Below are 15,415 nucleotides of genomic sequence, written 5' to 3'. Positions count from 1 at the left end.
GGACATGTACCCTTTCTGCATTTAGTCATCCAGATGTCTTTATTGTTATATTTCTGTTTCATGTCCATGAAGAACATATGAAAAACAATATACTATTCCGAACCTGTCCAACAATTACAAAAATTCAAAATGGCTATATGAATGAGCAATCTTATCTCCGAAAAATGATCGGGCGAATGAAATTAACTTCCGGCTTCTGGAAAAATTGTCAGAACAACCGACATGTTATCGATCGATCGACACAACAGTCAAAGATGATGATGCCACCAAATATCCAGTTGAATTTTGGAACTCATTAAACTCAAATGGAATGCCGCTTTACGCTACCAACTTAAAAATTGGATGCATCGTAATATTGCTATTGAAATCAGGTCAAGTGCCGTCAAGTTCTCGGCCAGATGGAAAACTTCCAGACGGAATGACTCTAATCCCATGGGCGAGAGGGAGGTCACTGCTGTGGGATTTTTAATGCAGGGACACTTTTGCGCCTTCGTATCTGAATGGATCATCCAATCATGTCGGTTATGTAGCGAAACAAGTCGAGAGGAAAAAAATCAGTCATTCGAATTTGGCCCATCATTTCATTTTCATTCCTATTGCTACTGAAATATCAGGGGTCATATGAAAGCTTGGAATGGATTTGATAAAAAGTATTGGAAGTAAAATTACTGATGCTACTGGTGAAAAGCGAGCTACATCGTATTTGATTCAAAGAATCAGCATCGCCATTCAGAAAGGAAATGTAGCTTCAATTTTGGGAACAATCCCACCCACGAGAGATTTGAGCGAAATATTTTATTTGTAAATTAATTATCATTACAGTCAAAGGCAGTCAATTTTCAGCATAAATTAGCTTCAGCTGTTTTTCAGCTGATCCATACAAACAATCACAACCGTTTATACGTCTTTATACGGTTTTACCACTATCATGCGCGTGCGTGTAGCAGCTTCAACCGTATGAACAAGGAAAACCAGTTTTGATTGTGTGTGTGGATCAGCTGAAAAACAGCTGAAGCAAATTTATGCTGAAAATTGACTGCCTTTGACTGTATACGAAATGAATAAAAAACATAGCTAACGCCGACCCGTACGAAACACCTATTCGTATCAAAAGCCTTTAATGTGAAACTCTTCATTTTTCTTACTTCATTTTCTTCTCTGCTGAAAAACTATTCTTCCTTTTAAATCACTTACATTATCCACTCTTTGCCTTGTTATCATATACAATTAAATTGCCGGAGTCAATATAGACAGCCCCGTACGAAGTCAAATTTCATAAATTCCTATTTAAACAGCTATATACCGCTATATTTACCTATATTTCACTGCAAATAAACACTTCACAGAGGAATATGCTATTATATAGCTCTATATGCCTGTATATAGCTCAATATAGCTGTATATAGGTATATATAGATGTCCATATATGGAATCCCTGAAACCTCTCACACTTAACACATTATTTCCATGTTAACAGAAACTCTCTAAGCATCATTTTTCCCACTTTATATCACTTTTAATAAAATCCAATATGGCCGCCGGCAGCCATTTTGTTAGGAGACCGGAAATAGTACCGACGCTTTACATTTGTTAATACCTTTCAAACAAAAAAAATTCATGAAATTTGGTCAAAATTTACTCGAGATATTGACAAAATACTCCACGTTCACTGTACGGCCGAGTAGCCAGATAAGAGCTCACTCCAAGAGACCTAGCTCACGCTCCGGAGAACATAATTTCATAAACTGGTACGGTCAATACCTATCTAATAAAGCTAAAACAGACGAAATATGTTCAAATTTAACCGACCTACAAGCAAAAACTGCTTGCTGCCCTGTGCCTGTTTCACACCAAGGGGTCTAACTCACGGGTCGGTCATCCGATTTCCATAAACTTTTTTTTTGTCGATCGGTATTGTAAATACCTTTTATTTGACGTATCACTTACAAGTTTAACGTTTAAATGTCCGGAGATATCTTCGAAAAACCGTAAAGCACTTATTGGGCCACAGCTCGGGAGGGGTCGATCCAAAATCACTCATCTTCGAACTTAGCCTGTCTTTTGACATTACCAAACGGGGAAAAAAAGAATTTTAAAAATCGGATGCGTTTTAACCAAGTTATCGTGCAGACAGACAGACGGACGGACAGACGGACATTTCTTGCTGATTTGGCATCTCTGGACAACCACAATAGGTTTCCCCTTACTCAGGGAGTCCAATTCGACGTGTTACAAACGTATGCGTAAACCTATAAGACCCCAGTACTTCGTACGGGTCTAAAAAGCTAAGAAATTTGGATGGCCCAAAAATGTGTTATGTGTATCTCGGTGCAATGTACTTTATTAGGCTCACGATGTGTATTATGTCGCACGGCCTTCGACCTCGTGTCATAATTACACACCTGGAGCTTAATAAAGCACTAAAAAATACACCCGATGTCATAAATAACTATTTCTGCAACGGCGCTGCCAAAAGCGAACTTTCTCATGCCTGATTTATGATTTTGTACATCTTGCCTTTATATGATGTTCCACATTAAAACGAAAAAAGAAATTGTCTGACTTTTATCAGTAGCTGATCTGGCAAAGCATGTCTTGTAAGGCATTATTTTCTTCTCATATGAAACACCTATTTCCTTACAGAACGTTAGTCTAAAACAAGTTCTTTACTTGTGTCGTCGGATTTGTCGCTGAAAAATCAATGAGAAATCGTGACATTGAGTCAGAAGCTGAGGTTCTTGTAGCGAGGTGTCTGCCAATATTTCAATAATAAAAACAACTGACATTACGAATTGCCCAACCAATTTATCTAATAAAAAATATTTTTTCTTTTCTCTTTTTCTAAACTTCGCAATTTCTTTTTTTAATCGTAATCGTATAACTAAGGAAAAAAACAGAAACTTTTTATTTTTTATACAAATTTTTTGTTGCTTTTGCATTTGTTTTTATTCTTTTTTACTTCTCATTTTTTATTTACTTTTTTTTTCACTTACAAACAACATATAAATTATAATTCAAATCAATAAATTGTATTTTTAGTTTTTAATGTTTTTTTTCTCATTTTTTGAAACAAATTTTTTGTTTTTTTTATTTTTTAGTTAAATTAATTTTCTTTTTAAATTTGTTTTCCTTAACGTTTTCTGATTTTCATTTTTTTTTCTTTCGTCTTCCATTTTTATTTGAATACAAAATTACTCTAGTTAAACTATGTTTTAGATTTTACTTTTTTTTATTATTTTTAAAAACTATAAAAACTTCTGCATTTTCTTGTTATTTAATTATATTTTTCAATAACACTGTTCAGAATAGAAGTTGATTAGATTACATAATTGGGGGAGTTTTTTTGTAATTTTTTTTCATTTTTCTTATTTTCATCTTTTTGTTTTATTAAACCATGAAAATGGTCTAGTTGCTGTACACTCATTGTTCCTTCATTTTCAATCAATATTGTTGTCTCTTGCAATTCTTTGATTTTATTTTTATATGATTAATTCACATCATCACAGCACAGCATACATTATGCATTTTAGCGTTAATCGAAGAGGGGAGAAAAGAACAAAAACACATTTTCAATATTCATTTACGTCATATTTCGATGCGCAAAATAAACATAGTCTAGAGCTCGATAAATCAAAGCGTCCATTTTGGTCGTTGTGTTTTGTGTAACTATTTTCGTGATTCTCTTTTCAAAATTGATTTATAAAAATAAAAGGAAGTTAAACAATTAATTCGACCATAACCGTATTCGAAATCGAATTACAAACAATAATTCATTAAATCATACCCGTTCGACGGGAAACGCATAAGCAGCACTTTACCCACAATCAACATTAGTATCCCTGAAGATACCAGTACTATCAATCACTTGAGATATGCTTTGTACAACATAGAACTTCTACACGTTTCTCGTTCCTGTTCCAGGTAGAAAATCATATCTTTCAGATTGACACGCTTGATGCGCGGTCGAAGTGGAGCGGGTGGATTGCCGGTTGTGCCAGAGCCAGTTGCACCAGTCTAGTGTAGAAAGGGTAAAATTGTTACATACAGAACCTAGAGACGATCGATTGAAGAATTTTACGTACCGTTGACGTTGTGGTCGTGTCACCTTCTAATCGGGGCTTTTTTCTCGGTCCAATTGCTTGTAACGCTGTTAAATTAGCATCTCTTTGCCTCAATTCCTCCATTTCTGCTCTTTGCATTTCCTTCGCCTGAAACAACGTGAAACAGAGGTGAGCAAGACGGCAAAAGAAAAACTGCAACTGTCCCGTTGCGTCACATAACAAAATCTCAAGGAACTTCATAACCTTGACATGTCACTTCCACATAAACTAAAACTAACCTTTGCTTTCAGTTTCGCCTGTTCCGGATCTTCCGTTTTCGATCTAGATTTGGCTGCTCGCATCAGCATTTCCCGTTCTTGTTCCTCATGCCGCTTTTGCTCGGCTTTATCCAATTCTTCTAAAAATTTTATTTGCCCACGAACGTCCTTTGTTACTTCATAACGTGGGTCCACCTACGATACAAGCAATAAATTTTAGATTTGATTCGATCATTACACTAGCAACGAGCTCACCTTAATTATATCAATTCTATGTTCAGCAATCACAGCCAGTTTTTCAACGATATTTTTCAGCCTTTCTTGGGTCGCATGTGATATCAGTACATTGACTTCATTACTCGGCTCCTCCAATCCATGTTTAGCAACAATGTTACGAATTCGTTGTTGCAACGCTGGCAAATGTAAAAATACTTCGTCTTTGCAGGATCTTATTTGCGTACCAATCAATTCGGTAGAGCCTAAAATGCGTTGCGATTCTTCGGCTAGATTTACGCCACCCATAGCCGCAACATCGTTGATATCATCATCGCCATACATTGACGAAGACATTGACGACATAGAGTTCTGATAGAATGACGATGAAGCGGCTTTTTTGTCTTTATCTTTTGTGGTTGCTTTGGATGAGGCTTGAGATGTAACTGGCGTTTTTACAGTTAAGGCTTTCCCAGTAGGTGTTGGAGTAGTCGGTGTTAAACTGGCATTACTACTTGCTGGTCCACTTGAATTCGCTGTGATCTGTTTGATTTGCGTTGATCCAACTTTCATATGTGTGACGGCTGGTGCATTTTTTGGCTGGGCTACTTGTTGTCTGATTGTGGTTGCCGTTGCTTGACGTATCTGCAAACCAGCAGGCGCCCGAGCCACACCGACGATAGGAGGAGGTCGAATCTAGGAAATTTGAATCATTGAAACATGAATCGACCTGACCTTAAAACTGAACAAATTACTTGAGCGCCGCCAGGCGTAAACCCGCTGATTGGAGCACTAACTGGTTGTAAGGCCGGTATATTTTGTTGCATATTTGTAGTTTGCACAATCGTCGTCGTGCTGGGTCGAATTTGCGAAATTGTGGTTGCATTGTTGATTCGTTGATTTGTGGTTGTGTTCACAATTGGTCCGTGTATTCGAACGGGGGCTGTGTGTCGTGTTATTGTTGTTTGGCCAATTGGTCTTTGAATTTGTTGAACCATTCGGACCTGTGCCTGTCCAGTGGATGTTATCGCTTGTCCAATTGGTCGAACTTGAGCCTAATGAAACGGAAACGGCCAGTTGTCGTGACAATGTCGATCGAAACTTAAAATTCGATTCAAGATTCAACTTACTGGAATATTGGGTGTTAAAGTACCAGTAAATGCAATATGGTGAGGTGGTGGTCTGATTCCTTCGATAACTAATTCCTTCGTTACCAGCGATTGTCTCAATAGCGGCAAACTTTTCTGTAAACGAAGCGAGTGGTGTTAGCGTAAAGAAGATTCTGTTGTCCGGCGAAAAGAACGAACCTTTAAAAATCCTATTAGACATGGTTGTGGACTAGCGTTCAGCAAACGTTCAAGGCGATCGCAAAATTCTTCAGGCTCTACATTCGCATCAATCAACTCTTGTATGAGCGTTCTCACATTCTTTTCTACTGGTTTTGGTTCTCGACTCGACAGTTCCAATAAATTAGCTAAGAATTTTCTGCATTTCTCTTTGGTATTTTGCTGAAAATAGTTTTGAGTTTAAAATTACGATCAGATCGATGATTACAACGAATCAATTTTAATGTGTCTCCAATGGAAGTAATACAAAAAAAAAACGGGATAATCGTAGCAACGTTAAATAATCCGGCATACTTTTCTACCGTAACATCATTACCATTATTAGTATTCAAAATTCAAGCTACGGCGAACAAATTATTTTGTTGAATCTCATTAAAACTGCGACCTAGGCGTGAAACAATTAAACAACTTTCTTCTTCACTTTGGACATGAAACTCCAAGTCTTTGACTTTGATGACACCCCTTTACACATTCTTTTGACTGGAGTTTTTAACTGGATCACTTAGGAGGAATTTTGAAACTTGTTCACAATGTTGTTCTTTATCACAATTACCACTCTTATCCATTTCACTGTACGTGCAAGTAACTTTTATCTGACATACATTAGGCTAGAAGTCAGAGAAAAAGAAGAAGAAAGAACTGAAATCGCAATTGAATCTTTGCAGTGTACGTGTATGATGAATCTCTTTTGTCAACTGTTCATATGTATCATATAGTAAGAATAGAATTCGGTGAATTCAGAAGCTTGAGGCTATAAGCATGAAAGTTTAAATTCTTTTAAATACCAACCATGTATCATAACTGAAAGGCTCGAAAAACTTTAATCGAGCGGATTGACACAATACTATGACTATGAATAAAAGCGAAAATTTGATAGTACTTTAAACTATTTGCCTTTAAATCTTTCAATAAGATATTCAAAGTTCTGAGCTATCAAAGCTATCTCGATAATTATGTTAACATAAAGAATGATGTCCGGTCGTAAACTTAAATATCAAATTTTTTGTACACTTCCTTACTTGATTAGCTGGAGTGGCATTCGAAGGTACTGGTGCTACGGATGCGACCGGTGGCGTTGCTACACTAGGTTGTGTCGCTTGTATCGGTGCCGTATGTGTTACTGAATTTACAACTATACTGGTGGCAGCGGCTGATGACACAATCGTCTGTGATTGTTGCTGCTTTCGAGTAAGAAAAAAATAAGAAAAATTAAAAATCAAAAATCAAAAACCGTCGATGTTTTCGATTGAAAACAAAAGTCAAGAGACGCTACAATTAAATTAAAAATCTGAAAGGAAACACAGCTCGAAATAAAAGAAAAAGTCCAATTGTTCTGTAGGATGCAAAATTATCCAGGCAAAATGAAAAACAAAACTATTCGTAATACGTTCAATATGTTTATAATGTACGTGCAACTTATAGCAGAAATGAAAATCATTTTCTTAGTTTCTCAAAATCAAAATTGATTCGATTTTCGTCAACAACAAAAAGATCACAACGTCCGATACGGTTTGTGTAATGGTCGATTTAGTGCAACGGCTATGCCTTCCGAATGTGTATGTGTGTCACTAATCTGCTGTTACGAAAATCAACCATTACGAGCCTCGTATATCGCATGTACCAACCAAATAAGGATTTTAAAGTTCATGCAAATTCGTTTACTCAAAATCGGAATATTTTCACTTCAGTAAAAGAACAACCAAAAATGACATCCAACACAATGTTGAAATCGTTCCAACCGAAAATTACAATCGAAAGAAAAAAAATAATTACAAAAAAAATTGACAATGAAATTAAGGACAATATCGAGTAATTATTATTGAATTTTCAATTGATTTTCATTTACATTTGCCTTCGCTTTCACCTGTTGCTGTGTAACAATTGTTTTTCTGAGTGCTAACGGTGGTCCGGTAAATCTACTTACAGCTGGTACAGTTTGTAAACGAATCGTTTGATTCTGATTGGCTAAATTTTGTTGACCTGGCACAACGGGCGATGGACCGACACGCAACAATTGAAATTGCCCATTTTCCGTTTTGAGTAGAATCGCCTGACCGGGCGGACCAGTCGCTTGTATGTTTTGCAGTTGACTTAGTGTTATCTATAAACGAAATCGAGATGAATTAGATGGTAACAACCGTTTAGCATAGTATCTCTTACCGAATTTGCTTGTCCCGGACGTGCTCCGACCATATGTGAACTACCAATTACAACACGAGGTGATACGGTTGCAACTGTTTTTTGTTGGGTCGGTGCTGTTGGTGTTGATGGTCTCATATTCACTATTTGGACGCCAGGCATCATCGTCATATTTTGATTTGTTCCCTGAAATGATAAAAGAAAAACTGAACTAAGTCAAATGGAACAGCGAAGTAACGTTGCATTCATTCGTTAAATTTCAAAAACTGTTCCAGTAACGTCGGGAAAATAGGACATAAAACTACAATTGGGGTTCACACTTCGTGAAGCTTATCAACAAACATTAGAGTGTCGTAAGCGATTTTGTAGAGAACTGTGACAAGCCGTTAAATGTTCTAAAACAAATATCTCAGGGCGTAGATTCTTATTCCGTTCGTAACTTTAAGAATTCGTAACTTGACAGTTCTTATGGGATTGTATACACGCAACTGTCAAGGCATCAATTGTCATGCCTTCGTAACTCCAAGTATCCGTAACTTGACAGTTGCATGTATAAAATCCCGTTAGAACTGTCACGTTACGAACGTATGAGAATTGAGGCCCTGGGCGTAGATTCTCATAGCGTTCGGAACGCTAAGAATTCGAAACTTGACAGTTGCATGCATAAAGTCCCATTAGAACTGTCAAATTTTGAATTCTTAAAGTTACGAATGTTTCGAGAATCGGCGCACTGGGCTCATAAATTTAAGAATTCATAACTTGACAGTTGTTACTTTAAAAGTTATGAATCGTATGGACCACTCTCAGCATTAAGGTGGTAAGTGTCAAGTTACGAATTCTACAAAATTTGTAATGGTAAGAAAAATGGAAGTAAGCCTTTAGTAGGTGCTCAGAGCCGTATCGTTCCTTTCATCAGACAATATTCGTGTCAATAGGAGGATTATGAAATTTATTTATGACATTATTCGAAAGGTATCGAAAGGAGTCACGATCCCAATAAAATCGACCACAAAATCAATATGATCGTACGACAAGTTCTATTCTAATACAAGGAGGGGATAATTAACAATTTCGGAAATCGAAATAGAGAGCACTAACATCTGTGACAATAAAAAAAATATTTCGCGCCTTTTATATCTCTGTGACACATTCCGCTAGTTGGTGAATAACAACAATAAATGAAACGAAAACAAACAAACAAACAAAAAAAATCTAAAAGAAAGTGCATATAGCACACAACATTGACATTGACTCTACTTGCATAAACTTGTTAAGCAATTCGACAGACAAAAAGGGGTTTTTTCTATGTACTTCGGCTGATAATGTAACTATTTCGACTATGCGCGCACACTCTCTGGTTACGTTCGAATCTCAGCCACAGTCGCGACACAGCAACGGCAGAGAAAACAATAAAACATTTATATAATGACTGTGTGTGGAGTATAACATCAGTGAGCGAAAACAAAAAAAAAAAACAAAAACCGAAAACAATCTGTGGCGATTTGATTAGAATCAATTTTTTCCAATTCTAGAACGGATATCGATGATTGAGAATACAGTGGATGACAACCTCAATTCCGATTTTGGATAAAATGCTCGAATGTGATCAGAAGACGGGCTAATCACCTTTCGTCGCTAGGCCAACAGGTTGTTTACGGTTATCGGAAGTTGAAATGGAGTTGCGGTAGAAAATGTATATCGAAAATGACATCACATAACTCGAATGTTTGCATTCGACACACACTATTTCACGTTCAATTTTTGGTTCGATTGCAATTAACACACAATTTCCACAATGGAAGTCGATGATATCAACGCACAAATGTCGTTAGTTATGTACCACGAAATAAATTGACAAATTCATGTCGAGGTTATCGAATAGCTGGCACTTTTGACTCTCAGACAATTTTTTTTTATTTTCGAAATATAAAAAATGTTGCGACAAGTGTGACCCATACCTGTTTCTGAATAACCAATGTTGGTTGTTGCTGTTGTTGTTGGGGTGCTGTCGTTTTTAATCCGGATGCATTACCACCGACTGATGTCATTCCAGTTGATGATGTTTGAATTATCCCCTGTTGTTGTTGTGTCGTCAATGTTGATAGATTTATTGTTCCATTCGGTATTGATTGACTGGTGAATGTCACTCGATTGCTGTTCATATTGATGACGGCTGGCTGAGAAACACCAGTCTGACTCGGATAGACTAATTTGACGGGCTCATTATTTTTGGACATTATTGTCGATGGTGATTGGTTTGGCTGAAGCTGAGCTTGCTGCTGATGTGACGTTTGATATTGTTGAGAGGTTACGGCCACAATCGAATTAGAAGCAAATGTGTTATTATTTTGTGCACTAATTTTATTATTGCCATTTGAGGCCACTGTTGTTGTGCCAACTAGTAATGGGGCCGATGTTGGTGTTGTATCACTTAAATTATTATTATTCGGTTTAACGTCTAAACTGTTTACGACACGATTATTGTTTAAAGCACTGTACGATGATATTTCACCATTCGAAACTCCATGATGTTTTTGTGAGGAGGTCGAAATGGGGCCTCCATTTGACACTATTGCACTATTATTATTATTAAATTGTTGATTTGCACTGGTAAAATGAATTTGTTGGTGTTGCACACTTGCAGACGATGTAACTAATTGTGTTTCTAGCGAACCCACAATTGCATTAACTGTTGTTAAATCAATGTCTGTTCTGTTCAGAGCTTCATCGAACTTAGACGCCATTTTTATGAGATCCGAACGTAGACTGAATTGCGCATGCTCCCTGATTATGATATAAATCTAGTACGACGTCGGTGAGCGTATGGTAGGCTGGGGTATGACACTTCGAACACACAATTTTCTGGTATGTCGACGAGCAGATTTTTTCGTTTTTCTTAGGTTGAAATTCCATATAGAACATGTGTAATACCGTTAATACAGGTAATACCTTTCAAATCATTACCGACAATACCACAAAGTGTACCGAAATGTTTTTTTTTTCAAACCGGCAGCGGATGGTACCAATTACAGTGCTACATAATGTATAATTAACATCGAATATGCTATTTCGTTTTCAATTAAATTAATTAAAATCTGATTCCTAAAAAAAATCGTTTTATTGCAGTTCGTTCAAAGTGTCACACGCCTGTATGGTAGGGGTAAGCGTGTAGTACTGGGTGTATATGAGTTGTCAGAAAACGATAAGTTCATTCGTAAAGGTGAGTTAAGATGAATCACAACTGGAATGTGCCTCTTAATGAGAATTCGGCATTTATTGCAATTAGGTGCTCTTTGAATGTAGATTTGATTCATATTGGATATGGTATGAAGCGACTGTATGAAAAATAAATGTGACGGAGGGACAGAGAGAGAGAGAGAGAGAGAGAGACCTCCAACTTTTTACGAACAAAACCACCCAGATATGTTATAGAAAAGTTGCATTTGTCTGACAGTCAGAGAAAAAATCCAACAGGTTAGTTCCAAGTAACTGTAAACACGAATGACAATTCGTATGGCCTTGGAACAAACCTATAAAATTAACGAATTAGTGTAATCGGTTTGAAATGGTCTAATGTTAAAGCTGTCGAAGTGTAAACGGTTATGATTCAGTATTTTTTTATTTTTAAAACTGTTGAACGTGTACAGTACTATCAGTATTATGACAATTATAAAAACAAATTATCGTGAGTTTCTTATCATCTGTCGTTTTCCCTCTGTTTTTGTTATCAGCATTTTTACATTTGAATGGAGAAGTGAAACGCTCGAGAGAAATTTTAAACGATAGGGTCTTCGGTATACACGTAGCGATTTCCAATAATATTGACTGTTTTCTACCGGCTTTTCCCACACTTCCACTTACAAAGATGTGTCTAATATACGTCTACTAGATAGATGTTGTTAATTTTTAATCGCCCAAGATTTATAAAAAAAATCTAGAGAATAATACATATTGTATATGTGACCGCACAGATAATAGATTCAACAACGAATTTGTAACCGTGGACCAATGATTATTCGTTATTTATAAAAACGTCAGTCTCGGTATAACATTTGAGATGATATCGGAAAATTAATATGAAAGATTTGTTTCTCATGGTAATTAATGAGAGTACTTTTAAAAGTCAAACGAATCCTTAGAACTAACTGATTTGATTTTGGATTTCGTCTGAATATTCTTCTAAAACGTAACCAAAGTATATGAACGAGGTTACTTGTAAATACGTTTTGTGTGATTAATTGTCTCAACCGAAAAAAAAACCGTCAACACATTGCAGGCAATGATTGACTCATCAAAAGAATTCAGCGAAATTATTACCTAAATAAATTGAAAAGCTTTGGAAAATGAAGTGGAAAATTGCAATGAATGTCAACACAAGGTATGGTCGAATGTCAAACTTTGTATGCAGCGGAGGACATAGCGATTTCATATAAACAAACTCACCTTCCATGAGAGGTGAGTTTGTTTATATGAAATCGCTATGTCCTCCGGTTTGTATAAACAGACCATACCTGGTTTATACTTTCATTGAAAAATTGGACTTTCAAATAATTCAAAGCCAGGAAGACACATAAAATGTTCACATATGTATGTATACGTCAACTAGTTGAAAAATTATTCACAAAAATTCCGATGTTACGCAACCTATCGACACTCATGATCTGGTACATCACGCTACTTTAACACTGTCAAATACAATGCCAACCAAAATTAAAAAAATGTTTAACGAAAGTGCAGTTGTTACATCCTCTAAACGATTTTGTTATAATTTTCTGAATATTTTTTTAGCATGATCTTAAAGAAGGCGGTATGGTTTAACAATTAACTTGTAAAATTATTTATATTTTTACTTCTGTATGGGACACAAATTTCTTGGAAATTAATCAAATTTTCACTTGAAATTCATGCAAAGTTGTATTGTAACACTTATCGCGTTGACACCAATACTAATGCAAACATGTAGTTCGCTTGGCATACATTCATTTGTGTAACATTTTTCCAGCCAAAATGCTCTATCGACTTGATTTAACAACAATTTGATCATTGATTTTACATAAAATTTTCGTATAGAAAATCGAATTTACCACTTGATGCACAATTAGTTACGTCCAATCAATCTATAGTCCAACAATATCACAGTAAACTTCGAAATATTGAATAATACGATGAAAATTCAACAGAAACATAACACCGACGGATCGCGCTTCTACAAATTTTGGAACTATTTCGAATATTTTTCTATTAAACCGGTAAAAATATATGAACCGAAAGCATTTCGTAGCTGATATTTGTTAGAATAATGACCGCGACACACAAAAGACTTTTGTTTTCGGTATAAAACATTGAATTTCTCTCAGAAAACAAAAAAAACAGCTTTTAATGTCGAGATACAAAAAACAGCTATACTTAATGTCACAATCGTTCTTCTTCACTTAAATTAATGTGGATGTACTGTACGTACTGTACGTACACATATGCGTCTTTTTGGTGCTCTACGTACCCATGGCAGCCAACTGTAGAGAATAAATGTTAGAGGCGGCAAAATTGAAAAATAATTCTACGTTCCAGCAATCCATTTCGAAATGATGACTGATGTGTAATATGGTTTAGAGCCTTGAGTCAATATTTGTATTTGGGTTACGCTTCGAATATTGATGTGAGTAGAATGTTCACAGCGACAGGTACGTACTCGGATTTCAAGGAACATTATTATTATTTATTTCGTTTAACGTCGCAGTCTAGTACAGACAGAAAACAATAGATTAGGCGTAGTAATAAAATCATTAAAGGTATGTCATAGTCTATAGATCATTCTGTAGACCTACGTCAAATGGATTCGATTACTTCAATAACACTATCTTTATCATTTGTTCCGGCTGCTAGGAATTTCGCGCCGCGTCCGAGGCCGCGTCATTCAATTATTACAGAATGACACATTTTGTATAAGGAAAATGTCACTTTGGGGATTATTGTGAATGACGCGGCGCGAAATTCCTCAACACCTTTGTTCCATTGGTGAGTAATGTAATAATTCCCTTTACTGAGAGTCAGGGTCTTACACCTGAAAATAGGAAAAATGTGGGTAACAAAAAGGTTCACTGTGATTGGAAAAGTTCGAAATGGTATGAAAAACGTTAAATGTGGGTAACAATTCTTAGTTGAAGGCACGATAACTTGAGTAATACTCAACCAATTTGGATGAATCTTTTTTTTTCAATGTGTGGAATTAAGATTCCAAGGCTAACTTCGAAGATGGGCTATGTGGGATGAAGGATCTGGAAGCTATCCCAGAAAAACAGAATTTTCTCTGGTGATTATAGCCTCAATCAAAAAAGATTACTTTGATGAAATTTGATTTTGTTGCATAGTGTGTGTAAATCGTATAAAGTATGTTCTCGATAGAGTTTATTAAAGAGCAAGTGGAAAGAACAATTTCATCAGTTGATGTCCAGCTTTGAACTGGTAAACATCCACTGCTAGCCAACTATCAAATTGTTAGTCAACTGTCAAGTTGTATGTGAACTATCAAATTTGATAGTCAACTATCAAGTAGGTAGTTTTATATTTCCTTTACAACCAAAGATAAAAATATCAAAATTTTACGCTGTGGGTTCTTTCGAAAAACTTAGATTTAGTTCCCAGACATTGGACTAGCATGTATTTCAGTCATCCTTATTTAAAAAAAAAATCAGCAACTTGCTATCTAGAACAGAACGGCACATGAATTGGGTTGGGCAGCGAAAAAAGCAGAAGCTGATAAATTTGATCATTACACCGATTTGATGAGCCAATTGAAACTGAAAAAACACACGAAAAACGAGCGACGCGCTACTTCATTCAAATATGAGGGTTTGTCATTCAACATGGCAATGTTGCGTCCGTTTTAGGAATTTTGCCACATTCAAAGGATTTAAAAGAAATACATTATTTGTAAACTAATTTGTTAAAGAAACTACAACATGTCGATATTTAGTTCCCAAACATTGGACTAGCATGCATTTCAGTCATTCTTATTTTAAAAAAATCAGCAACTGGCCATCCATCGCTGAAGTTAATTTTATTTTGTAAAATGGATCATTACTGATAGATCTAGCTAAAAAAATCAATGGTTGGATTCTTATGTCTGTTAAATTTCCATTAACAATTTTCATCTCATATTGTACACTATTTACTATAAATTATGAACATTGTTAAAAGCTCCATTTGAATTAAAAAAATAAATAGAAATCACTCAAGACTGAGAATATTTTATTTACGTTTGATTGTACAAAGAAACAATCGGACTCGCACTATTTTTTGGTTCGACTATTACCGTGGATTTACATAGCAACGTAAAAGTGACAGATGCAATGTTTTTTAAATACTGCAACCCGAAATTTCATTCATAAAATTAAAATTA

At 35.8% G+C, this 15,415-nt stretch overlaps 1 protein-coding gene and 1 long non-coding RNA gene across 5 annotated transcripts; one reads left to right on the top strand and one right to left on the bottom strand.

The window, feature by feature from the left end:
* Positions 1 to 3,338: 3,338 nt before the first annotated feature.
* On the bottom strand, positions 3,339 to 13,438 carry LOC119073694 (transcription initiation factor TFIID subunit 4). 4 transcript variants are annotated; one of them, XM_037179292.1, is made up of 12 exons: positions 13,101 to 13,438; positions 9,975 to 10,623; positions 8,038 to 8,202; positions 7,802 to 7,978; positions 6,897 to 7,058; positions 5,839 to 6,039; positions 5,662 to 5,775; positions 5,287 to 5,586; positions 4,574 to 5,227; positions 4,340 to 4,513; positions 4,083 to 4,208; positions 3,484 to 4,014 (listed from the first exon to the last, which is right to left on the bottom strand). In XM_037179292.1, the coding sequence occupies exons 2-12, from the start codon at positions 10,251 to 10,253 to the stop codon at positions 3,862 to 3,864; spliced, it is 2,505 nt and encodes an 834-aa protein (XP_037035187.1). In that variant the 5' UTR covers positions 10,254 to 10,623; positions 13,101 to 13,438; the 3' UTR covers positions 3,484 to 3,861. The 4 variants fall into 4 exon arrangements, with proteins under 4 accessions (XP_037035185.1, XP_037035187.1, XP_037035188.1 ...); XM_037179293.1 differs by having other exon boundaries at positions 6,897 to 7,055; positions 13,101 to 13,430; XM_037179290.1 differs by lacking the exon at positions 13,101 to 13,438 and having other exon boundaries at positions 3,339 to 4,014; positions 9,975 to 10,781.
* Positions 9,254 to 9,967, top strand: LOC119073725. Its single transcript, XR_005087076.1, has 2 exons — positions 9,254 to 9,467; positions 9,549 to 9,967. It is a non-coding gene; the product is annotated as an uncharacterized LOC119073725 (long non-coding RNA).
* Positions 13,439 to 15,415: the final 1,977 nt, after the last annotated feature.

The sequence above is a fragment of the Bradysia coprophila genome, unplaced genomic scaffold, assembly GCF_014529535.1.
Source record: "Bradysia coprophila strain Holo2 unplaced genomic scaffold, BU_Bcop_v1 contig_138, whole genome shotgun sequence".
NCBI lineage: Eukaryota > Metazoa > Arthropoda > Insecta > Diptera > Sciaridae > Bradysia > Bradysia coprophila.
The sequence above is the reverse complement of the archived record's forward strand: the minus strand, read 5'-3'. Positions and strand labels throughout refer to the sequence as shown.

What these genes read in the sequence shown, in the direction of transcription:
- LOC119073694 (XM_037179290.1), bottom strand. Translation starts at nt 10,760, where the DNA reads ATGGCGTCTAAGTTCGATGAAGCTCTGAACAGAACAGACATTGATTTA. An exon ending in ATGCCACTCCAGCTAATCAA is followed by an intron (nt 6,040 to 6,896) that starts GTAAGGAAGTGT and finishes AACTATTTTCAG; the next exon opens with CAAAATACCAAAGAGAAATG. An exon ending in ATAGAATTGATATAATTAAG is followed by an intron (nt 4,514 to 4,573) that starts GTGAGCTCGTTG and finishes CTTGTATCGTAG; the next exon opens with GTGGACCCACGTTATGAAGT.